At 35.0% G+C, this 24,780-nt stretch overlaps 4 protein-coding genes across 16 annotated transcripts; 2 read left to right on the plus strand and 2 right to left on the minus strand.

Moving 5' to 3' along the window:
• The first annotated feature begins 5,342 nt into the window (after positions 1–5,342).
• Positions 5,343–13,892, plus strand: LOC102607567 (putative ABC transporter C family member 15). 5 transcript variants are annotated; one of them, XM_006464286.4, is made up of 13 exons: positions 5,351–5,674; positions 6,080–6,296; positions 6,843–6,993; positions 7,338–9,703; positions 9,812–9,898; positions 10,168–10,818; positions 10,953–11,117; positions 11,211–11,505; positions 11,664–11,878; positions 12,163–12,468; positions 12,637–12,700; positions 12,827–13,066; positions 13,213–13,892. In XM_006464286.4, exons 3-13 carry the CDS (start codon positions 6,969–6,971, stop codon positions 13,338–13,340), a joined length of 4,542 nt encoding a protein of 1,513 aa, XP_006464349.2. In that variant the 5' UTR covers positions 5,351–5,674; positions 6,080–6,296; positions 6,843–6,968; the 3' UTR covers positions 13,341–13,892. The 5 variants fall into 5 exon arrangements, with proteins under 5 accessions (XP_024952519.2, XP_006464349.2, XP_006464350.2 ...); XM_006464287.4 differs by having other exon boundaries at positions 6,129–6,296; XM_025096751.2 differs by lacking the exon at positions 13,213–13,892 and having other exon boundaries at positions 5,343–5,674; positions 12,637–12,732; positions 12,827–13,029.
• Positions 13,893–15,019: 1,127 nt separating this feature from the next.
• LOC102607268 (hypothetical protein) lies at positions 15,020–15,931 on the plus strand. 2 transcript variants are annotated; one of them, XM_025099393.2, is made up of 3 exons: positions 15,020–15,244; positions 15,384–15,480; positions 15,578–15,727. In XM_025099393.2, the coding sequence occupies exons 1-3, from the start codon at positions 15,110–15,112 to the stop codon at positions 15,685–15,687; spliced, it is 342 nt and encodes a 113-aa protein (XP_024955161.1). In that variant the 5' UTR covers positions 15,020–15,109; the 3' UTR covers positions 15,688–15,727. The 2 variants fall into 2 exon arrangements, with proteins under 2 accessions (XP_024955161.1, XP_006464348.1); XM_006464285.3 differs by having other exon boundaries at positions 15,024–15,244; positions 15,541–15,931.
• A 170-nt stretch (positions 15,932–16,101) lies between these two features.
• Positions 16,102–19,069, minus strand: LOC102631083 (uncharacterized). 8 transcript variants are annotated; one of them, XR_003065660.2, is made up of 8 exons: positions 18,851–19,064; positions 18,340–18,555; positions 18,114–18,230; positions 17,771–17,805; positions 17,143–17,243; positions 16,904–16,991; positions 16,750–16,764; positions 16,102–16,588 (listed from the first exon to the last, which is right to left on the minus strand). XR_003065660.2 is itself a non-coding variant. In XM_052437921.1 (7 exons), the coding sequence occupies exons 2-7, from the start codon at positions 18,513–18,515 to the stop codon at positions 16,502–16,504; spliced, it is 531 nt and encodes a 176-aa protein (XP_052293881.1). In that variant the 5' UTR covers positions 18,516–18,546; positions 18,851–19,069; the 3' UTR covers positions 16,102–16,501. The 8 variants fall into 8 exon arrangements, 5 of the variants coding, with proteins under 5 accessions (XP_052293881.1, XP_006464343.1, XP_006464346.1 ...); XR_003065661.2 differs by having other exon boundaries at positions 16,904–16,995; positions 18,851–19,063; XR_001507556.3 differs by having other exon boundaries at positions 16,102–16,764; positions 16,904–16,995; positions 18,851–19,063.
• Positions 19,070–19,425: 356 nt separating this feature from the next.
• Positions 19,426–23,999, minus strand: LOC102630786 (protein NRT1/ PTR FAMILY 7.2). The gene is made up of 5 exons (XM_006464279.4): positions 23,802–23,999; positions 22,041–22,170; positions 21,596–21,813; positions 20,711–21,282; positions 19,426–20,533 (listed from the first exon to the last, which is right to left on the minus strand). The coding sequence occupies exons 1-5, from the start codon at positions 23,826–23,828 to the stop codon at positions 19,639–19,641; spliced, it is 1,842 nt and encodes a 613-aa protein (XP_006464342.1). The 5' UTR covers positions 23,829–23,999; the 3' UTR covers positions 19,426–19,638.
• Between the last annotated feature and the right edge of the window lie 781 nt (positions 24,000–24,780).

Below are 24,780 nucleotides of genomic sequence, written 5' to 3' on the forward strand. Positions count from 1 at the left end.
TAATATGTATTATTTTTATTTTTACATTATAATTATTAATATAAATTAATAAATATATAATTTATTATTCAATAATATTATATTATATTTTTTATTTCTACATTATAATATATTAATAAATTTATAATTTACTATAACTAATAGTAAATATTTAAATATGAATAATATTAATTTAAAATTAATAATAATATAAAATATTAATACAATTTAAATATATTAATATAATATTAATAAATATAATATATAATTTAAATTAATCACAAAAAAAATAATACAGTACAGTGTAATACCAAATATTATACAATATTATTATATATCATGCTTGTGTAATACAATATACCAACATCAAAATAATATAATATAACATAACACAATACAATGTGTCAAACGCACCCTACAATAATAATTGATTAAAGGAGAAACTCTTCTACTTCTACATCATAATCACAATAATAGATGGACTACTTGTCATTAGACTTTTAGTTTTTATCTTTACATAGAGGCTTCGATGTAAAAAAATCCAAGAAGGGAAAACAAACAATCGCATTTCATACGTGGAAAGATTTTTCATTCTACATGCCTGATGATGCATAAATGGCTGAGTACACTTATACTAAATAAATAAATAAAAAGTACACTTATACTAAATAAAAATATTTTTGTTATTAATAATATTATATATATACCTGTCCACACTGATATGATGATGCAAATGCGATTTCAATTTTCTTATAGCCTAAATTAGTATTTTTATTATTATTATTATGATAAATTTTGAATTATCTTTCCTAGACCAATTATTTTTAATACACTCCTTAAAGATACAAAAACATCAATTTATCTTAAATACAATTATTTTTTCCCTAAAATTTAACAGCCAACAAGATAAAATTGTCTTTGAACAAATCTTGGAACAATCCACTACCTAAAAACAGTCAAAATTCCATGTTTTTTTTTTTTGACCTTTTTATATAGAGTAATTTCTATTGCACCCCAATGTTTTCAACACATTTCGACATGCCCACAAATGTATCAGTAAGTTTCACCTTACACCCAAATTGGGATTTTTATTTATTTATTTTGAATTGGTTAATTTTTTTTTTTGTTTTTAATTAGGATGTGTAAAATTAAAATTTATAAATTATAAATTATTTTTTACCCCTTGACTTCATGATTGGAAGGCCACGTAAATACGCTAAAATGACTTTTAATAAAAGAAATTATTATTAAAAACAACAAATCTGCAAAATTAAAATTTATAATAAAAACATCAATAAAAATAGAAACCAATAAAAAAAAAAAAATACCATTACAATCGTATTCATCTCATCTACTATAAACAATGCAAGAACAATCATCCCCAATTTTTTTGATCCACCAAGAAAATAATGAAATTCATCACATAAAACAACATACCAATCAAATTCAACACAACCCAGGAACGTCAACTACCTAAACAAATATTCACACGAAGCTGCCCCTTCATCACGCCGCTACGCACCTCCAAGCCCAAACTAACTTTGGTTGCAGTAATGGAGTCGGCAAAAATGCCAACCTTAAGATAAAAAAAAAACTTATGAAATAATAAGCTTTTAAAAAAATTTACTAAACACTATTTTTATTAAAATTTATGAAATAAGCTACTTATGATTTTTCAACTTCAATTATAAACGGAACAATTATACATATCTCAACAATAGCACCTAGCAGAATACTGATTCTACTAGATCATCGTAGTAATCATACTAATATAATTATTGGCTTATTTAAGCCAAATGCATCCATGTACAAGCTAATTAAATTAAATTTGGAACTTCGGAGTACTGTTTTAATTTCCTTGTATCTAATTATGTGATGCATCTCTTTTTTCCTTCGAAAGTAACTTTGATTAATAAGTGCTGCTTGCTGGGTATAGGATCAGTAATTCGCCCTTATGTATTAACATAAAATTATAGATTCAAGTTAATGAAAGGCTCACGATTCTCTAAACACTTACGTCCAAATGCAAATGCATGTTGGTAGCTACTAGCTAGATGCCTAGCTAGACACTGTATCTGCTTGTCACAATAATAATAATAATAAGAAAACCTCAAATCAATATAATAGTATTGCTTGAAGGTTTCGGTCCCATCCCATCAATCTTTCCTTTCAGATAACTATATATTTACTTAGAACTCAAAAAATATGTCCGTCTTTATTTGATTATAGCTATGGATTGATACCACATAACGTTAAACATGAATGTCTAAGCTTGACTTATGAACTTGCCAATAATTCTTAATAGAGTTGGATCTCACTCATCACTCGTCTCTTGATGGATGATGGTTTGGTTTGTATCCAATAGCTTTTTACCTTTTTTCCGATGTAGTGTTAAACGCCTTTCTTTTTCTTTTTGTAGGAATGAATTTCCAATAACAGTGGGTTAGAGGGAAGTGGAACAAAAATCAATTAGGGATGACAATGGGGTGGGGTGGGGCCCCCACCCTGTTGAAAATTTTTACCTCCATTCCACATCTCATTCTCTATTTATTTATTTTATAATATGTATAAATATATTATTTTGATAAGTTAAAAATTAGAGGTTTAAAATAAAATCATCATCATATTATAAAGTATTTAAATTTTTTTTTAAAAAATATCTAAAATTTTGAAACAATATCTTAAAATGATATTAAAAGTTAAAAATATTTAAAGAGTGTAGCACCTTAAAAGATAAAAAAAATAATAACAATGTTTCAGAGTTGAAAAATATTATATGATTTTCTTTCATTCATGTCTTGTTTATATTGCATGAAAATTAAAAAAAAATTATTAATTGACATTATAACTAATAAAATAAAAATTATTAAATAAGAATTAAAAATATATTTATATATAATAGGGATTGGAGTGGAGGTGGGGTGGGAAGTACGAAACCAAACCCCACCCCATTAAGAATTCAGGGATTATTTTTCCCCCACTTCCCACCCCATTCCCCAAAAATTATTTAAAATTTTTCCCATTTAGGGTGGAGCTCCATGGAGCCCCAAACCCTGGAGGATTTTGCCATCCCTAAACTCAATTGTTGCCAAATATCACACCTGTGATGTTAATAGTTTTATTTAATTAAACAATTACAAAGTCTCTGTCTCTCAATATAAAATTAATTGATAAAATAAAAATTATCATCATACATGTGCACTTTCACTCTAATTAAAATATATAACAATAAAAGATGAATTAAGATCTGTCAAAATTCAAGTAAAAATGTCCAGGTCCTTTTTTACAGCACTCACTCACTATTAATTTTTCTAGTAAAGATTAAACCGCAGCAACAGCCCCACTCCCACTTGCTATTTTCGGGATTTTGGCCGGTTAGTCCTGAAAATAGCAATGAGTGACGCATTAATTAGTCTTGAAAATAATGGCATCGAATCGTGAGAGCAAGGAATTTGTAAAAATCAGAAGAAGAAGATCCGTGTTGTTTTAATTTCTAGAAAATCCTGTGAAAGGGAAGGGATTAAGCGAATTAATTAATAGATAACAACAACATGTCTATCCTTCCATTTCTGATTTTTTTTAGTGTATTAAACTATTTGGTATCCGAAAATTACATTGAATCTGTGATTAATGTAAATTTAAGCTAGGTAGGACTACTAGAGTGATAAAGCTCACCCAACAAATATTTTTTATTTTCAAGTGCAACCAAGCATGGATTTCCTATACATGAGGACCGATTCATTGACGTGATTGGACTGCAACAACAATAATGTCAAGCAGAAGTTTTAAATAAGGAAAAATATTCACCGTCCATCATTTTTTTCTAACTTTTTAAAAAATACACAATTCTTTTTTTTTTTTTTGCTGGAATCCACCTAATGTTACATTTTGTTTCACTTTTCCACTTCCGTTTGGAATTCGTTAAGAAAACTAATAGAAACTTTAAAAAATGACTATTTTACCCCCAAAACGAAAGTTACAATTTCACCCAAAAAATGCCAAAAATAATTAGATTTAATAATGAATATCATTATTGATATGTTAATGAAGTACAAAAAAATCTTAACTACTGGAGATTATAACTCAATAAATAATAAAACTTTACTTATCTTAAATTCAATTGATGCTTTGAGAGATTGAACTATTTTTAATACTACTGTTATAATTTAGCATTCTAATTACAAACATACTTTAAAAAAAAACATGCATTTGATGGTTGTGGAATTAATTTCTTTATTGACCGATGAGGAAAATAATTAGATTTAATCTGATTATTTTTGGTAATTTTTAAGGTGAAATTATAATTTTCGTTTTGGGGGGTAAAATGGTCATTTTCTTAAGTTTCCATTAGTTTTCTTAACAAATTCCAAACGGAAATGAAAAAGTGAAACAAAATGTAACTTTAGGTGGATTCCAGTAAAAAAAAAAAAAGAATTGTGTATTTTAAAAAAAATTAGAAAAAACGAACGGACGGTGGATATTTTTCTTTTAAATAATTTTGTTCACTTCTCTCAGCACTCAACAGTAAGTACCGTTCCTTTCAAAAAAAAAAAAAACAGTAAGCACCGTTTAACGTGAGAAGAAGCTAGATTAGATCAAATGAAATTCCTTAATGTAACCTAACTCATACACACACACACATATATATGACAATTAAATTAGTTCAGCCATTTTAATTATAAGCAGGATAGCCAGTGGAATTGAGTGGACTCGGTTTCAAAAGTAAAAAAATGCGACAATTAAACCTGGATCTCTTCAACTCTGGAAGACTTCATAAAATAAAAGATGAGATTCTTTTTTTCAATTTTCTCTATGATGAATAATAATTTGTTTGATAGCGTACGTAAGTTTTTTTTTTTTTTTTGTCTTAACCATGAGATTTTATGGGAGGGGCCCTAACTGTGGGAGGCACTTTTAAATTCATACCACAATTTAGATTAAAAGTCCCCGTTTGAATCGGGAGACATATATTCTCCCAATAAATACGATTTTCCTGCCACTCGAATTTGAGAGCAAATCCAATCAAATCACTTAAAGAAATTTACCAGTAGAGGCGACACTTTATTGGTGATAACGTACGTACGTTAAGTGTAAGTGTAGCTGTCAGATCTGAGATCACATGCTTTGATTGGTGAAATGGTTCACTTCACTGGAGGACAGACAGTAGCATCAGTTTGAGCAAGCAGCCAAAAGACCGTCCTCATGGAGAGTGCTTTGAGTACAACTAATTAACAACTATGTATCACGTGATATATACATGACAAAACGAAAACAAAAACACAAATAATAAATACAAATTAGATCTAGTAAATAAATATCATACACTAGACTAGCGTGGCGTGGCGTGTCGAGTGTCCCGCTAATATAAGTTGATTATTGATAAATTCTTCACTGATTAATTTCTTGTGCTTTCCGTATCAAAACTCGCGAGTACTGGTTGATTGTGATCTGTGAAGGTTGTGGTTCCCAGAGCACATCAGAAATGGACATGACAAGACCTCTGAAACATGCTTAAATCAATTAACCTGATGCATGTTCAGATTAGCTGGACTGATCCGTCGTCAATGACTTCAAATCATCGGTGATTAGTCGGCTCTAGCACAACGTAATCATTCGAGGCCGGCCATTTTTGGAGCTTAATTCAAGCAGGGAAGCAGCGTGTTGTTGTTGTTGTTGCAAGACAAGTTCACTGCAGGTGACTACTTCATGACTTGTTCATATATATTATGCATATTTAGTTGCACTCGCGCGCGCGCGCACACACACACCTACGTGTGAGCAATTCATGAATATGATATCATTTCATAAACGTACGTACGTACGGACGTACGTAGTAGACAGTTGAAAAGAAAACTGCAGCATTATTAATTACAAGTATAAATTAATTTTCTTTTATTAAATTCTTGATCTACTCTCCGCTCCAGTTAAGAAAGAGCAGCATGCTTTTAATTTGCTATATTCTTGAAATTCCTATGAAAATTAATATCTTGAAATTAATTCAGTCCGCTAATTGATGAAATCAAATATTTCAAGACATTTTATTACTCTCCTCTGCTTCTGGCAGTGTGTGGTTTTTGATTATTTGTTTGTTTAATTTTAGCAAAGAAAGGGAAAAAAAAGCCTATTACTGGATGGCCGTTGTATTTCAGGGAATCAGAATCAGATTCCGAAATTAGTATGGTTGCTAGATTAATAGAGAAGAACCAGAGTCCAGAGGAACAAATTTTGGACAGTTAAAGAAAGATAGGGAACGAGCGGTGCTTGGAGGGATCGAGATATATACTACGAGGAATAATATTATATAATACAAGCTCACGGTGAACATCTTAATCTTCTTATTGTTATTAATTGTTGACGATTGTGCTGCACGGCACTACTCATGAATTCATAAAACAGAAATCACATACAGAATATATATATATATATATATATATATATAGATAGAGGCTCCCTCCTAGCTCTTCTTTGTCTCTCCATTCCCTTGCTCTGGGAGTCCTGCCTCATTAGTAGTTAGTGCATGGGTGGATGAAGAGTAGTAAATATTAATATTAAAAGTAAACAAAACATATATTTAACAGGTAAGTTTCACGGACAAAAGAGATCGAACCCATCCAAGTCTTGTTGATTCCGTTTATTCGGTGTTATATAATATATTTCGCAATTAATATTTCTGCAGGTCAAAAATGTCTGTTTGTTTGTTTCTTTCTTTCTTTCTTTCTTTCTTTCTTTCTTTCTTTCTTGGCTTTATTCCATAACAGCCGGTGGCCACAAATCAGAGTTTTTTTTTTTTTTTTTCCCTTAACTTATTTACATTTATGAATCACAACAAGTTCATAACTTGGTCTTGGCTGTTGTTATTCAAGAGCTATTTTAACGGAAGCTTACTAAGTACCGACCCACCCACACCAGACGGGACGGGAGGAGGAGATTCAGTTTCAGGTTTCTGCTTATCTTCTGAATTTCATCACTCCAACACGATCGAATAGATTATGCCAATTCTACTAGCAGGAGGAGGTACTTGAATTCGTTACTTTACATATGTACACAAAAATATCAAACAACAGTACTAATAATAATAGTTATTAAATAGATAAATTGCATTCCACTTGTTTTTCTCTTGCCTTGCCATCGACAATTAATGAATTCTCGTAGTTATCAATTAAGAAAATGTTTGTTCCATCGTAGAGTTTGTTTCAACTATTTCTTTCTTTATTTCATCGTAGTCAAGTCTGAACGTCCTCTGATGCTGATACTAACATCATAATAGACGGTAGCTAAGTGTATTAACTGTATCTGTATATCAAGGCCAATATTAGATCTTAATTAAACTCCGTCTTTCTTCTGCTTATACTACACAGAATTGAGGCTCCTGCACTTCCAGACAGCATGGCTGCCATTGAGATCACCCTGCTTTTGGGAGCATATCATCAGCATAGTGGTGCAGCTTGGCTTCCTTGGACTCTTATTACTCCAACTTGCACGAACAACTCTATTTCGGAGACTTGGAGCAGACTTCAGAGATCTAGTTGTAGACAAGTACCCTTACGGTGTAAAGTTGGGCATCTGTTACAAGGCCAGCATGGTTTCCTCCACTTTAATATTTGGCACTCACTTCATAATCCTACTTACTGTTATGCTAAATACTGGTGGTGAGGCTGAGGCTGTCTGCAATTCTGGAATTCTTGCCTTTTCGTCACGGATTATGCAAGTGGTGTCATGGGCAAGTACATTGTTTTTGTTATGCAAGATAATCCCAAATAGTGCGCATGTCAAGTTTCCTTGGATTCTAAGAGCTTGGTGGTTCTGCAGTTTCTTGTTCTCCATTCTCTGCACTGCTCTTCATACCTATTTAAGAATTCGATACCGTGGCCAATTTAGAATACAAGATTACGTGGACATCATTGCTCTTCTTGCATCTACTTTCCTGTTTGGCATATCAATTCAGGGAAAGACGGGCTTACTCCTTCATACAGCATCCAGTGACACCACTGAGCCATTTCTCAACGTAAAAGCTGATAAGCAATTCAAAAGCAAAAGGGATTCTCCATACGGAAAATCTACTCTTCTCCAACTCGTTACATTTTCCTGGCTCAACCCATTGTTTGCTGTCGGGATTAAAAAACCCCTCGAACTGGATGATATCCCTGATGTCGACATCAAAGATTCTGCTGAATTTCTCTCTAATCGCTTTGAACAGGACCTGGACCTTGTTAAGGAGAAAGAGGGAAGCACAAACCCGTCCATCTATAAGGCAATCTTTTTCTTCATTCGGAAGAAAGCAGCAATCAATGCATCTTTTGCAGTGATAAATGCAGCAACATCATATGTTGGCCCATATCTTATTAATGACTTTGTTAATTTCCTCACTGATAAGAAAAGCAGGAGCTTAGAGAGCGGCTACCTTCTTGCACTAGCCTTTCTAGGTGCCAAAATGGTTGAAACTATTGCACAGAGGCAATGGATCTTTGGAGCCCGCCAGCTAGGCCTTCGGCTAAGAGCAGCTTTGATATCTCACCTATACCGAAAGGGACTACATTTGTCAAGCCAATCTCGTCAAAGCCACACAAGTGGGGAGATTATCAATTACATGAGTGTAGATGTCCAAAGAATTTCAGACTTCATATTTTACTCAAATTATATGTTCATGTTGCCTGTACAAATATCCTTAGCTATCTATATTCTACGTACAAATCTAGGTTTGGGATCACTGGCAGCATTGGCTGCAACTTTAACAGTCATGACTTGCAACATACCTATTACAAGAATCCAGAAGAGATTCCAATCGAAGATCATGGATGCTAAGGATAACAGGATGAGAGCCACGTCGGAAGTTCTCAAAAACATGAAGACACTAAAACTTCAAGCATGGGATACTCGGTTCCTTCAAAAGCTTGAGAGTTTGAGACAAGTTGAGTGCATCTGGCTTTGGAAGTCATTAAGACTGTCAGCAACCTCAGCTTTCATTTTCTGGGGATCACCCACATTTATCTCTGTCGTAACTTTTGGGGCATGTATGCTACTGGGGATCCAACTCACAGCTGGAAGAGTCTTATCTGCTCTGGCCACCTTCCGAATGTTGCAGGACCCTATATTTAATTTACCTGATTTACTCTCTAATATAGCACAGGGCAAAGTTTCAGCAGATCGGATTGCTGCTTATCTTCAGGAAGATGAGATTCAGCGGGATGCAGTTGAGTATGTTCCAAAAGGACGGTCCGAGTTTGAAGTTGAGGTCGTCAATGGGAAATTCAGCTGGAATCCGGAGTCAAGCAGCCCGACTCTTGATGGAATACAGTTGAAAGTGAAGAGGGGGATGAAGGTTGCGATTTGTGGGACAGTAGGTTCGGGCAAGTCCAGTCTGCTTTCATGCATTCTCGGGGAAATACAGAAGATGGCAGGGACAGTTAAGATAAGTGGTACAAAGGCTTACGTTCCTCAGTCACCTTGGATACTGACAGGAAATATCAGGGAGAATATTCTATTTGGAAATCAATACGACAGTTGCAAGTATGACAGAACAGTTGAAGCATGTGCCTTGGTGAAGGATTTTGAGCTGTTCGCCTCTGGTGACTTAACAGAGATTGGAGAAAGGGGGATCAATATGAGTGGAGGACAGAAGCAGAGAATACAGATTGCTCGTGCAGTTTACCAGGATGCTGATATTTATCTACTTGATGACCCTTTCAGTGCCGTGGATGCTCATACAGGCACCCAGCTCTTTAAGGTGAGTTCCTTGAGTAAGATTTTGTAGTACGCGTATCTCATTTGTTCTGTTTTTTATAGTTACTACAAGAACTTCTAACATTGAATATTGTATAATTACTCTCTGTAGGACTGCTTGATGGGAATACTGAAAGACAAGAGCGTGCTTTATGTTACCCACCAAGTTGAGTTTCTCCCGGCAGCGGATATCATTCTGGTAAGCATAATTCTGAACAAAATCAATGCTCATTTTTCAGTCATTGGAAAATAAATGGATGGCCATACCAGCCCATGGAGAGTGATTTGTATAGGATTAAAATATATTTGAGCAGTGGAAAAGCAAAGGAAAGGCCCCAGAGATTTGTTCTTTTTCAGAAACAACAACATGTGCTTCAAGCAAAACTTTTCTCATATTTTCACATGAAGTCTAAAAAACATTTCCACAATGTTAAAGTTGTAAACTTCAACTAATATAAAACTCAGCAGGTGATGGAAAATGGAAGAATTGCACAAGCTGGTAGATTCGAAGAACTTCTGAAGCAAAACATTGGATTTGAAGTTTTAGTTGGTGCTCATAGTCAAGCCCTAGAGTCAGTTCTCACAGTTGAAACTTCCAGCAGGACATCACAAGACCCGACACCTGAGAGTGAACTCAACAGTGATTCCACTTCAAATGTCAAACTCGTACACTCACAACATGACTCAGAGCACGAGCTCTCCCTAGAGATAACAGAAAAGGGAGGAAAACTGGTGCAAGAAGAAGAGAGAGAGAAGGGAAGCATTGGAAAAGAAGTTTACTGGTCTTATTTAACTGCGGTGAAAGGTGGAGCTCTGGTTCCTATCATACTCTTGGCTCAGTCATCATTCCAAGTATTACAAGTGGCTAGTAACTACTGGATGGCATGGGCTTCTCCTCCTACAAGTGATGGCGAGCCAGCATTGGGAATGAATATAGTATTACTTGTTTATACGCTACTTACCGTTGGAAGTTCACTGTGTGTGCTGCTACGAGCCATGCTGGTAGCAATAACAGGACTTCGAACAGCCCAAAAGCTATTCACCAACATGCTGCACAGTGTACATCGAGCTCCAATGGCATTTTTTGACTCAACTCCAACCGGAAGAATCTTAAATCGGGTAGGTATCATATTGATTTTGCTTTCAGTTAAAAGATGCATTGTCTTAATTTATATGCATTTGTACTAGAGTTTCCAAAAGTGTAGTTCTCAAGTAGATCGATGGTTTTAACTTTTGACTTACTTCATTTGCAGGCATCAAACGATCAAAGTGTGCTAGACTTAGAACTGGCGGGCAGATTAGGTTGGTGTGCTTTCTCAATAATACAGATTCTAGGGACTATTGGAGTGATGTCACAAGTAGCGTGGCAGGTGTTTGTTATCTTCATTCCAGTGACTGGTATCTGCATATGGTATCAAGTAAGAGAATTCACCTTCAGTAAAAACTACAAGAATTCCAAATTTAACTCAATTTCCTCGTATTAACTTTGATCCAATGTGTGATTACTGCAGCAATACTACATACCAACAGCTAGAGAACTGGCGCGCTTGGCTGAGATACAAAGAGCTCCAATCCTCCACCACTTTGCAGAATCGCTAGCAGGTGCAGCCACAATCCATGCTTTTGATCAAGAAGATCGTTTCACGAACGCAAACCTCAGCCTTATTGACAATCATTCAAGGCCATGGTTTCACAATGTCTCAGCAATGGAATGGCTTTGTTTTAGACTAAATTTACTGTCCAATTTTGTCTTTGCTTTCTCATTGGTTGTGCTGGTGACCCTTCCTGAAGGAATAATAAACCCAAGTGAGTATCATATAGTGCTTCCTTAAGAGTGAATGCCGATAGTTATGTACATCGTGCCATGTAATTTACCAAATCCAATTGTTTATCCTCTACAAGGTAATTATTGATTCTATTTAATAGCATATGAAGCTGACAAGAATTTGGTTCTCATTCAACAGGTATTGCAGGGTTGGCAGTAACATATGGAATAAATTTGAATGTGCTGCAAGCTTCCATTATATGGAACATATGCAATGCAGAAAATAAAATGATCTCCGTAGAAAGAATACTTCAGTATTCAAACCTACCAAGTGAAGCCCCCCTAGTAACTGAAGAGTGCAGACCTCCAAGTAACTGGCCGGACGTTGGAACAATAAGCTTCCACAATTTGCAGGTAATTTAAAGCTTCTATAGCAAAGTTTAAAATATTACAAAATATTTAATTTGAAAATGTTTGTCATTCATTTTGCACCAAATTAGTCCACAAACAATTACAAAAAAAAAAAAAAAAGAGAAGGAAAAAAATAAATAAATAAAGCTCCCACGTATTGGAATTAATTTAATGTACATGCCTTGCAGATGCAGATTTGGTAATGAAATAATCCATATCTGTCATAACTGATATCATTTAATTAAATCACTTATACTAACTTACTTACTACTGACTTATCTTTGCAGATTCGATACGCTGAGCATCTCCCATCTGTCCTAAAAAATATAAGCTGCACATTTCCAGGAAGGAAGAAAGTTGGTGTAGTGGGAAGGACAGGAAGTGGGAAATCAACCCTTATACAGGCCATATTCAGGATTGTGGAACCTACAATGGGAAGCATTATAATCGATAATGTGGACATCACCAAGATAGGCCTTCATGACTTAAGATCAAGGCTGGGCATCATTCCACAGGACCCAACACTGTTTGACGGAACTGTTAGAGGAAACCTTGATCCACTGGTTCAATATTCTGACAAGCAAGTGTGGGAGGTAACCCATTCGTTCTTTCTCATCAAATGATTTCCTTCCTCAGCAGCTAAAATATTCTGTTAAGAATTCAATCGGAAAGATTTTTATTCAGGCATTTCATCTGCTGACTGCTATCATCTTTTATAATTACGAAAAGTGAAAATAACCTACTCTGCTATTGTATCTCAGGCTCTTGATAAATGTCAACTTGGTGATCTAGTGCGTGCCAAGGAAGAGAAATTGGATAGCACAGGTCTGGTTCATCATATTTGGGCTGGACGGACTGTAATGACATAAATATGTGCATATATACATTCTTTATTTGCAGGTGAAAATTTGCCAATGTGCATGTAACATGTATTACGTAACATGCTTGCAGTGGCTGAAAATGGTGAAAATTGGAGTGTGGGACAAAGGCAGTTATTCTGTCTAGGGAGGACGTTGTTGAAGAAAAGCAGCATTCTGGTTCTGGATGAAGCTACGGCATCAGTGGATTCTGCAACAGATGGCGTCATTCAGAAGATCATTAGCCAAGAGTTCAAAGACCGGACTGTGGTCACAATAGCTCACCGAATCCACACTGTAATAGATAGTGATCTTGTGTTGGTCCTCAGCGATGGTAAGTAAGACAAAGAGCAAAAGACGCATCCCAGATTACTCCATTTATTTATTTACTTGCTTGCTTGCATTACATACTTACTGAGAGATTTTAAAGAGAAATTTAATTTTAACGTGTTTTATTTTTATTTGGGTTAAATTGAACAGGAAGAATTGCAGAGTATGACTCGCCGACAAAGCTGCTAGAGAGAGAAGATTCTTTCTTCTCTCAACTTATAAAGGAGTACTCCATGAGATCTCAAAATTTCAACAGCGTGGCAGGTCGACCTAATTAATTAGAGGCAATCCTGATTCCTAACAATCTTCAAATATCGAGGGAACTAAATTCATTTGGTATTGGTGGCTGCGGCTGCCACCAGCAACTACTACTGAATACTGATGTCTGATATTAATTAATGAAGCATGCACATCATCATTCTTGTTGTTTCTGTGATTTCTCACCACCGAACCAAACCAGTGACTTGATTTGAGCCTTGAGGCGGTGGGGACTGGACTGGGGTGAAGTGAAGAAGTAATAGCTAACTGGACATCACCAGCTTTACTTAGCAACTAGTTTTCATATTAGTACTCTTCCTCTCCGATGCATTATTAATATTATTATTATTGTGATTGTTGTTGTTGTTGTTGTAGGAATTATTCGATAATGATGATAAATAAGCAAAAATATGCCAGGGTTGATGATGGTGTATTGGTCTGGGTCTGGTCTCGAAAGCAAAGCACTGATGTTATCATCGGACATGTATAATTAAAGAACTTTTGGCCTTGTATGTGTGAAACTGGTAAAATGTGGCCTTATCTTATTTGCATAAACATTATGTCTGTATGTATATATGTATGTATGCACGCATGCAATGCATGCGTTAAAACGCTTAATGCAGCAAGTTTTATGAGCAAGAATCGAATAACTTTTTCAGGTCATTTTTAAGGTTCAAGAAGTAAGCATTTGCGTTTGTGTGATACAATTACCAGAGGAAAATAAAATAAAAGAATAGGTACTTGCAAGCGGAATTTTCATGCTTTTTAACAACAAACAATCGGATAATAATAATAATAATAATAATTGTTGCCTGGGTAGTTTGGAATCACATCGACTAGCTCCTCATATGAATTAATCAATACACAAAATTAATACAATAAAGCATCTCTATAATTATAATTTTGAGACATTAATTTTATTATTATATAACTTAAAATAGAGACATAATTATAAAATTATTATTTTAACACAATTATCCTTGTAAGTGAAATAGAAGTATACACTATTTTTAATAATTAATTAATGCAGTATACCAAATCTAATGGTTAGCATTGATGAAGAAAGATGGACATAGTTTCAAAAAATTAGTTTGTGTATGTGTGTGTGGTGTTAGAGTTAAAAATATATAAAGTCATTTAAAAGCCTAAAATTGCATTCTCTTTAATGTTTTTCTTTCAATATAGATTTTATAAATAATGTACAATGATTCAGTCACATTTTATGAAATAAATCATTATGGCAAGCAAGTTTAAAAGATACTTTATTCCATCATAAATCTTTACGACAACATATATATTTTTGCAATATATAGATAATTATTAAGACAAAATATTTTTTCTCAAGTTTGCTAAGATAAGATTTAAAAAAATTATAATTTATTAAAATGTGTAGTTTATTCATATTTATAACTAGCTTATCTTCAGATCAGATTTTTTTAACTACATGAAGATAATTTTGTGTGGAATATAAGATTTTACTCTAACTATTTAGAATAAAATATATTGACTGTCGTTTATTGGTCTGTTGTGTAATTTAGGGCTAAGTACATAATTGTGTGTTAAAGGTCTGCCAACAACCCGAATTGTTGATAATAGAAAAATTAATTAATGTAGTTTTTTTTTTTTTAAAAAAAAAAAAAAAAGAACAAGAAGGAGGAGGAGGAGGAGCAAAGAAAAGAAAAAATTAGAAGTGAAAAAGGGGGGGGGGGGGGGGAAAGAAGAGAAAAAAAAACAGGGGGGGAGGGGGGGCGGCGCAGGACATCGATTTTGGATAGGAAAGAAAAGAGAGATGCTAGGACTGCGAGTGGTGAGAAGAGCGACTCCATCAACAGTGGTTCGAAATCGAATAGAAGATGAAAGCAAAAGCAACGGGGTTCCTCTCTCCTTGTCTTTTAAGAAGCCATCTTGGGTGGTTCGAACCGAGGCAAGCTGCGCTTTATTTTATTTTGTTTTTCTCAAAAAGAAAAGAAAAATTATTTTATTCATTCATAGAGGCTAGAGCTATGAAGAAAAGAAAGAATTGAGCGTTTGTTCGTTTGATTGGTTTTGGTTTTGGGTTGCAGTCAAATGTTCGGAAACTAGCAAGGAAGAAGCCGGAGCCACCGTGTATTGTGTGCCATGGTACCGGAAGAGTTGATTGCTACAATTGTTCTGGAAAAGGTAAATTTCTCATTGACTTTTGACTTTATTATTATTGCCTATTCTTACTTATTAGCGCAGGCAGGACAAATAAGACTCATTTAACAATGCTTCCTAGAGGAGAATGGCCAAAATGGTGCAAGACATGCAGCGGCGGCGGACTCATCTACTGCTCCCGCTGTCTGGGAACCGGAGAGTACAGGTATCCTATGGGTTTCCATTTCGTGAAAAAGAGTGATTCTGATTCCGATGGCATCAAGCAGCACCACAATCGAAGAGGACAACCATAATATCTCTGATGACTTCCCTACGACTTCGTTGTATGCATGTAACTCGCACATCTATCATTTCAACTTTGAACAAGGAAAGCTTCTATTACTCCCACATCTCAGAAAGCCACTACTGTATCACTCCTACTGCTACTTGGAGTTATACGCTGCTAAATAATTACCAGGTCCATGCTTCATACCAATCCAATATTAACGTCTCAGAAGATGCACCTCGTTTTCTACTGCAAGTCGAATATTACTTTCATGGTGCTAAAAAGATGTTTAACATATTACATTGCGGAAGAAATAACACCTTCCCCCGCCTCTAAAAATTATTGGAATAATTAACAGTATAACTTTGACTGATGAGTAATATTAATAAACAGTGAAACTAGACACGATGATCCAGTTATTTATTTATTTATTTAGCACAGACATACATATTATCAGTTGTCAGGCACGCATCATTTAGATTTTAGACACAAGACAATTGTGAATAACCCTATAACAAGAACGCAGAAATTAGTTGTGTTTCACGGAAGGTGAGAGTGTTATCTCATGTCATCCAAAACCACCTCCATGGCCCAAAACAAAATCTATCCAACTTAATTACGAAATCAGCCACCACTGGCTAGTTTTGAGATTTAGCAACTACAAAGCTTGGTGCAAAATCAAGAGATCTGATATCAATCAAGACCAGGCTGTAACCGAACCACACCACTTGGTAATTAATTTGAGATTAGCCTGTGTGTATATATATCTAATCATATGCATTAGGAAGAAACTCCATAGGGCAGAAGCGCAGCAGCCACAATTCTACCTTCCTCATTCAGTATGTTATAAGTTGATGCAGCATTCCTCTGCACAAGAGAGTATTCATCAGAATAGTATGAAAGCCATAGGAGCTGTCAGCACTTGTTTCAAGTCAAACTTTTGGGGTTGTAATTTCACGCTTCCCATTGTAAACAGAAGATATCATCACATCAATTCCTCACTACTTCATCTGGACAACAAATTATACCTTTGAAGGGGCATGCTGGAACAAACAGAGATAGAGATGTAAAGATTTATCAAGCTACATAGCCAGTGATGCTAGGTTATAGAACTTTCAGCAGAATTCATTGATTTCACCACAATTAATACTTATTCAATATTTCTGTCTTGCAATATCCCACCTTGACGGTATTTATCACCAATAATTTAATAACAACAGGGCTCTCAAAGCCTTAGATCAATGCCGAAATTTCTACAAATCTTCCTTTCCTACCTTCACAGAAATTTTCTGGTTAATTTCTTTGACAACAACCAAACTTTATCAATATACTAAGCTTTCTCATATGACACATAACCAACATAAAGCATAAATGCAACAGGTTAAGATTAAATAAAGTCAAATAATTAACAAAGAGAATACCGAGTCAATGGCTTCTAACTTCATGCCAGTAGACCGAATGAACTGTCGAAGTTCAGGATTGACAGGTTCAATGTACCTTCCACAGCCAAGGATCAAAATTTCTGAAACAAATTTTACACAAACTAAGATCAGCAAAAGGAGGGACAAGAAAAAAATGAACAGAGAGCAGCCCGATTTCTAGAAAGCATGTTGATTTCACCCCACCATCAAAGCATGAGGTTGGTTATATTATTCGTCATTTGTTTCTTAGTAAGTCAATGGCATAAGTTTCGTCAGACAAGCCTGAAAGGAAATGTTACTCAGTTCTCAAAGATGTTGGAAAAATAAATAGGATGCACAGTAAAACTTGTTGCCCCCTAAAGACAATATTAATGCTGAAACTTTAATAGTCAAATGTTTTGAGAAAAATAAAATCCAATACAAAATGTTATATATATATATATATCCAAGAAAACAGTAGCATTTTGTCAAGGGTCAGTCTTGAGACGTGGATTTTGCACATTCCTGTAAATTCCCAAAAAATGACTTGGAACATCCAAAAGGGGCACAAAATGATTAGGTTGTAAAGCGTTATGTTCCTTTTGTTTCACCACATTTATTACCTATAAGATAAAGATTAAACTCTCACCTGGAATAGGCCGCACAAGTTGGAAGATAGATAAGCTGCACACGATATAAAGATAATGATATATCAGGTATCATTATACATAAACGTCACGAACTACAAATTTGAAGGGAAAGAATGCAGCAGGAGTCTAAGCAACAAATTGGGTATTATTCACGTTTAAACATGTGTCCTAGGAGGTCTAAGAGAATGAATCAAATTTAGAGATAAATGACCCTAGTTTCATCTCATGAATATAGATGTGATCCAAACGAAAACACAGCAGCCAAAACTCTAGAATCACTAATATCACAATCAACTCCCACAAAAGGCTATAGAGGCAAAAAGCAGCAGAGGTGACAGGTACCAGTTAGGAGTAATCTCAGAGAACTTTTTGGGAGTCCAAGACAAGAGCAGATTTCCAATACAAAGCAGGCTACCTTCATACTGAACCCCATTCACTGTGAAGCCTGTGTCAGTATACCTACATAGTGAAATTTAGGAATTGAAAAAAATAAACAAGGAACTAGGCTAGACAGTAAAGGAAGCATAGAACCAAAAGACTAGCTTTTATATATAAGGAAGAATGAAACCCTTGGAAGCGAAGCTGATCCTCGGGGACATTGTCAATGAGATTGATTTGATCATAAAGAGAGAAAGCACGCCTGAGGGATGGCAATGGTTGATTTGGAGCAGCCTTTGGGGAGCCCTTCCTTAAGCTTCTCATCAGATTGGGCAACGTCGTCACAGCTCTCTGCCTCACTGCCATCTCTTTAGTTTAGTTTACTCAATTCCTCTTCCTGTACAAACTTTTATGTTTTTCACCGAGTTCATATCAGTTACGAATAATGACATTATCTCCTCCCTGACGCTAATCAATAGACCAAAAGCAGCAACGTTTACGAAAAGAAAACCCTAGAAAGAATAAACTAATGGTGTCCACTAAAATTAACAAAATCAATATCATATAAAGACGATTTGAATAAAACCATACCGTTCGTGTTTGACTTCAAATGTGAATGCATCAAACAATGAATTAACAACAAAATTCACACACGAAGCAAAAGCAGTTCGCCAAAGGAAGGAAAAAAAAAAAATCATCACCTGAAAAATGGCTGATGGCAGAGTGAGTGCCACCAATGATGATTTCTCGGCGATGTGGAACGGTTAAGATTGACGGCAATCGGAATCAAATAAAGCGATGAAATTAATCAAACGGCAGGTACAGATAGGTAATTGTTTCTCGGGTTGACCAAATATCAGTCACTGAAGGCAGTGACTCGTTGTTTATTATTATTATTATTATGAAAGTGGTTTTTTTTTTTTTTTTTTTGTTGAGATTATGAAAGTGGTTTAAGTAAAAAGATTTACGAGTTTACTGCTGTTATTTTTATTTCTTCATCTCGTGTGAAGTACAGGCTTTTGGGCTTGGACGCATGCTTAGTGCGTGTCCACTCTGAAGAAGCCCAATGCTCTTTCTTTCATGAAAGATGACGCAATGCCTACTTAGATTTACCGAATCGTAGATATTGTTGTATCGAATGCAGTAGTAGTCGTAGTACCACTACTGAGACAATGCAAGAGGAGAAATTATGGAATATATCTATTGTATTATAACTATTTAATACATACATGATATGTGTAATTGAGTTTAATACAACCACCACTGAGTAATACAACAACGCTTGCTTGCAGAGAATAATTAATTAATTGTTCTTTCAGCTTGTGGTGTGCTCAACTAGAGAAATGAAAAGAGCGAGGCATTAACTCATTTCCCTAGTTTCATGGCAGAATACAATAATACTAATACAACACAAATTTCCCTCACTTCATTTTTATTTTTATACATAACGAGGAAAATTTAATGGCATAATTAAGTCGCGCCTCAAAAGTCACACACACTGATCGATTATGTCATGTGCGTTATCCCCCACAGTCCTTTCCTCAAACTTGATATACTTGTACCATCTAGCGCATATGATGTAGATAAAGAGATCAGCTGTTGTTAAAGCTGCTAGTAGAAAATAAAACCTGTCTAGATGTCCTTTGTTTAGGTTTCCCGGGATCCAACCGGGTCTTGTAGAGATCTTCATCACTATTGTCACAAGCAGACTACTTACGTAATTTCCCAGTGATATGGATGTCATACATAATGCACTACCAAAGCTCTTCAATCCATCTGGCGCCTGCCCATTGAAGAACTCCAACTGACCCACATACATGAACACCTCTGATGCTCCTATTAGCACATACTGAGGAATTTGCCAAAATATGCTCAATGTGCTTGCTTTGCTTTCGCAACTGTTGCAATCTTTGATTGAGTATTTCAACCTGAATATTTCCACAACTCCTGCTGAAATCATTGCCATTATAGCTATTACAAGACCAACTCCCATTCTCTGAAGCTCAGTGAAACCTCTTGTCCCTGACTTCCTCGTTAGTCTTTCAACAAGTGGGTCTAGAACTCGCCTGTAAATGAATATGAAAGCAGCAACACTCAGAATGTCAAAACTAGACATGCTTGCCGGTGGGATGTGGAAGGTTGAAATGTTTGTTTTCATAGCAGCTCCTTGTTCCACGAAAAGAGATGCCATTTGAGTGAAAACTACAGAGTAGAGTATCGTGCATAGCCAGATTGGAAGGAGTCTCAGAATGCATTTCACTTCTTCCACTTGAGTCACGGTGCAAAGAACCCATGGATTGCGCATATCGATATTCTCCCCATCTCCCCCGTTATTTTTATCATTGTCAGATTTACGTGTGATGACAGCCGCTTTATCCAAGAATCTGCAAGACCATTACATTCGTTATGTTAACGTACATATATAACATTAGTGATCATCAAAGACATACATGCATGCAGCTTAATTATTAATCAATTAGATAATAATTAAATACTTCATTTTACACACATACAGAGTATATATGAATAAATTGAAGTGATTCATGAACTTAATTAATTACTTGAAGCCTTGAGTGTGGAGTATATTCCGAGCCCCATTCTGGGAAGTCTGTTTAATTCCATCTCTTTCGTAAAACAAGAGATCATGATCATCGTCACTGATCTGGACCTTCCATTTCCTAGTTGCAGCAACTACCACTTGGCAAATCCTGGAAAGAGGATTGCCAGTGGGTTTGAAGTGCCTGTATCTGGGAGTCCCAATGAGAAACAGGATGAGTGCCATAGTGGCAGAGCCAGCTGACGCCCAAAATCCCAGCGCCCACATTCCTTCGTCTTCAAAATATCCCAATATAGTATTCGAAAAGAGGGATCCCAGGTTCAAAGCCAAGTAGAAGTAGCTAAAAAAGGCTATTTTAGAGTGCCCTTCCTTGGGGTCCTCTTCATCAAATTGATCTGCCCCAAATGTAGCTATATTTGGTTGGTATCCCCCATTTCCTAGGGCGGTCAGGTATATAGACAGATAGAACAACGCCATATGCAGGGATGAATGGGATCCACATGGATTTCCTTCATCACCGCAGCCACTGGGTTTCAGTAAGAATGCGTAGCTTGATACTGATAATGATACCAGTCCCTGTAACATTACATGAAATTAATTAGATGTGGAAGTGCACGAGTGCTGATAGTGCTTATGAAGAATATATATTTTATTGTTGTGTTGAAAAGTAGTTTATAAATTGTAAATGATGTTTACAATGCTGTAAAAATTGTTTACAAGGATGTGAATATATGAATGCATATATATACACACACAATATAATTTAATTATTAGTACACTAATTAATTAAATAATTTAATGAGCCGATGGGGAGATACTATATATTTATATTGAATTTTAATGCATGCATGTATAATTGCCAAGTTGCACAAATGTTATTATCACTTACAATGACAAAGATGGCCTGGAAGATGGCACAAGTTTTGTATCTTCCCCAGTAGGAGTCACTGAGGAAGGCGCCAAGCAAAGAGAAAATATAGACGGTGCCTGTCCATTTGCTGACATTATTTGCCGCGTCAGCATTGTTCTGCCCCACAACCCTAGTCAAAAACAATACCAAGTTGACTCCTACCCCAAAAAATGCCAAAGTAGCCAGCCCTTGATTCACTGAAGAAAAATTAAGGCATCAAAATAGAAATTCATAAAATATTAATTAGTTAAGGGGATCTTAAACGCATATATGTTAACAATACTGCTTAATTGACGTTACGAGATTTTGATAAAACATGTGCAAAGACCAAACTGTTCAAGTGTTATTAACAACTTGTAATAAATTAAGACTATGATAATTAATTAAGAACCAATTCAAGTACGTATGAGCGATGGGTAGTTACCTAAAATTAGAATTCCAGCAATCCAAGTTCCAGTTCTTCTTTTGATTGCGGGGCGGCCATGCCGATCAACAGCTCCATCAAGGGTGCAAGCCTCTTCCTGATCATTTTTTATCTTCTCCTTTACGATAACCTGAAATATTTTTAAACATCTAAATGCAAGCTTACAAAAAAAACATTAAACGACTGATCTCTTACGATTTCAGGGAGATGATTCTCTACTTATATGTATACACGCACACACACTTCATCATTAACCAGTAGTCACAGCGTTATAGATAGTTCAAATATATATATATATACAGACATTCGCGAAAGTATATGGGAGGCCAAAAAGCAATCAACTTCATTATATAAGTATCAGTTGAAATTTAAAATAAAAAAAAAAGAAAAAGAAAAGAAAAGATAGGACAGTAATGTAAATCTAATGCTCCAACTAAAATTGTTTTTAGCATTATTGAATTTGTATAGCTGTAATTTAAAAGTTAAGAGTACTACTAAAATAGTTGATAAATATTAACTTAAAATTTAATTTAATTTTATTAGAATCATACAGTATCTTAAAATTAATGCATGCCCCCGTTATGAGAATGACTTCCACCTAATTAACTAACTCGGCACAACAATATTTGGATGAAGTAAAAAACTGGAAAAAGAAAGAGGATCAAGCAAGCGTAGACAAGTTCACTTTCTATTAAATTAAATTTTTTGTTTTTACTTTGACCCGTAATTAATTAAGCACTGGAGTTATACTTAATGATTGCAGTGGTGACTCACCTTGATGGTGCACTACACGTTTCCACTGCCTCAGACTCAAACACAACACTTGCATGTTAACCGATAATATATAATAGGCCGGAGATTGCCAGTTATATATTCTTGTGTTCGATTGAGTTAGTTTAGCAATATATACAAATATTATTTGGATTTAATGGAGTTACGTACGTATTACCCTACTCTGTGCCCGTACCATATTAAAATCTTCTAAGGAAAGAAGTCTAAAAATGATCCGCCTCGCGAGCCAGGAAAACTGGAAGAACCTTAAACAATTATGATTCGTATAAAGCACACACATACATACACACACTTGTGTGTATATATATAATTTTTCTCTAACTAGTACATCCTACCACTAAAAATATAAAAAAATTTAGATTTCAACATATTGCTGACTACATTTTTTTTTTTATTAGTGTATTGAAATTTATTTATTTTTTATCTGTTACTAATATATATATAGACACACCGACACACACTCACGTGTAGGCATTTTTTTTTTTTTTGGGTCCAAATACGTTATTAAGTTATATGGTTTAATAGAATCAGTTTTTCATTTACTATAAATGCATGTGATTCAATAATATATTTCATTGATCCTATCAAAATATATGGCTTAATAGCATATCCTCGTGAGAAAAATTGAGGGTTCTCATATAAGAGAATGATTGTGTGTGCTGTGTGTGTAAATCATTATCTAAAAAGAGATTCATTTATTGTAATAAAAAATAAGACAAAAAATATAAATATAAATATATTATATGATAAAATATACTGACTTAGAGTATTTATTTTTCTTATCTTTTAGTTTGTCCCTTACTTTATTTAAATCCCTCAATTGAACTCTCCAATACTAGGGCAGATAGTAGAGAAGAAAGAGAATTATAACAAACTAAACGAAGGGAAAAAAAAAAAAAAAAGGTTACCGCAAGCGTTTTCACATACGGTAAGAACAAATTAATTAATATATACACTCATTTCACAAACCTCATTGCAAACGTTTGATAAAGCCATTGTAGCAGTCTGGCAATGTTAGATGCTTAGCGAAAGATTTGGAGATAAGAGAAAGATGGTGAAATTAGGAAATAAGAGAAGAACAATTTCAGCACGATATCAAGTTAGTGCATATATTTATATGTGTGTGAGGGGATGCGGGTGGCTCTAATGGGGAAAGGTGTGTGTTAATTGTCATAAAACAAGTATTTATAGAGAGGATTGGGAGAAATTAGTGAACGAACGGCTGTGGTAACGTGATCAACGTGAGAAGGCAGATGCACGTAAAAGGAAGCGACAGGGTGGGCCGGGGCAAAAGCTTGGCGACAATATTGTTGGGATACAGTCATGCGTGCATCATCAATGATTGTCTGCGTCAGCTGCTTTCAAATGACTAAAATGATCGTCTGTCATGTCGTTTTCAATTGATAATCAGACTAGTTGGCTGGGATTAAGCTGTCCTGATATTGACGTGTTTTGAATCCATGCATTTGGCGTTTGCCTCTAGCTAGCCATCATCAATTCACTCTTAATTATTCTGCCATCGTAAATTTTTTTTAGGATTCTTATTAATAATATGAACAGTAATATAGGAATTAGGATCTTTTCTGAGTTTTAAAACCTCTTATGTTCACATGTCTTTCATTTATAGTGTGAAGATAGGATTTAATTGTTTTATTTATTTATTTTTTAAATTCATTAAGTACTAATCATTAACTGAATATTTATTCAAATCATGAGAAAATTTAGACGGGCAGCCCTTACGTACATTCCCCCTCAATGATTTCTTAGCGTAATACATCTACTCCAGCTAATTAATGACAAATAATAATACATATTATATATATTAAAGTAAGTATGGTTGTTGCTTACGGGTGGGGTTCCACTGAGCGGGCAAAATTTGACTTAATTACTATATACAGCGGATAATCATAATTTGCTTCAACATCAGCTTTCCGGGCATAATTACGGG

This window comes from Citrus sinensis, chromosome 3 (genome assembly GCF_022201045.2).
Source record: "Citrus sinensis cultivar Valencia sweet orange chromosome 3, DVS_A1.0, whole genome shotgun sequence".
NCBI classification, from domain to species: domain Eukaryota; kingdom Viridiplantae; phylum Streptophyta; class Magnoliopsida; order Sapindales; family Rutaceae; genus Citrus; species Citrus sinensis.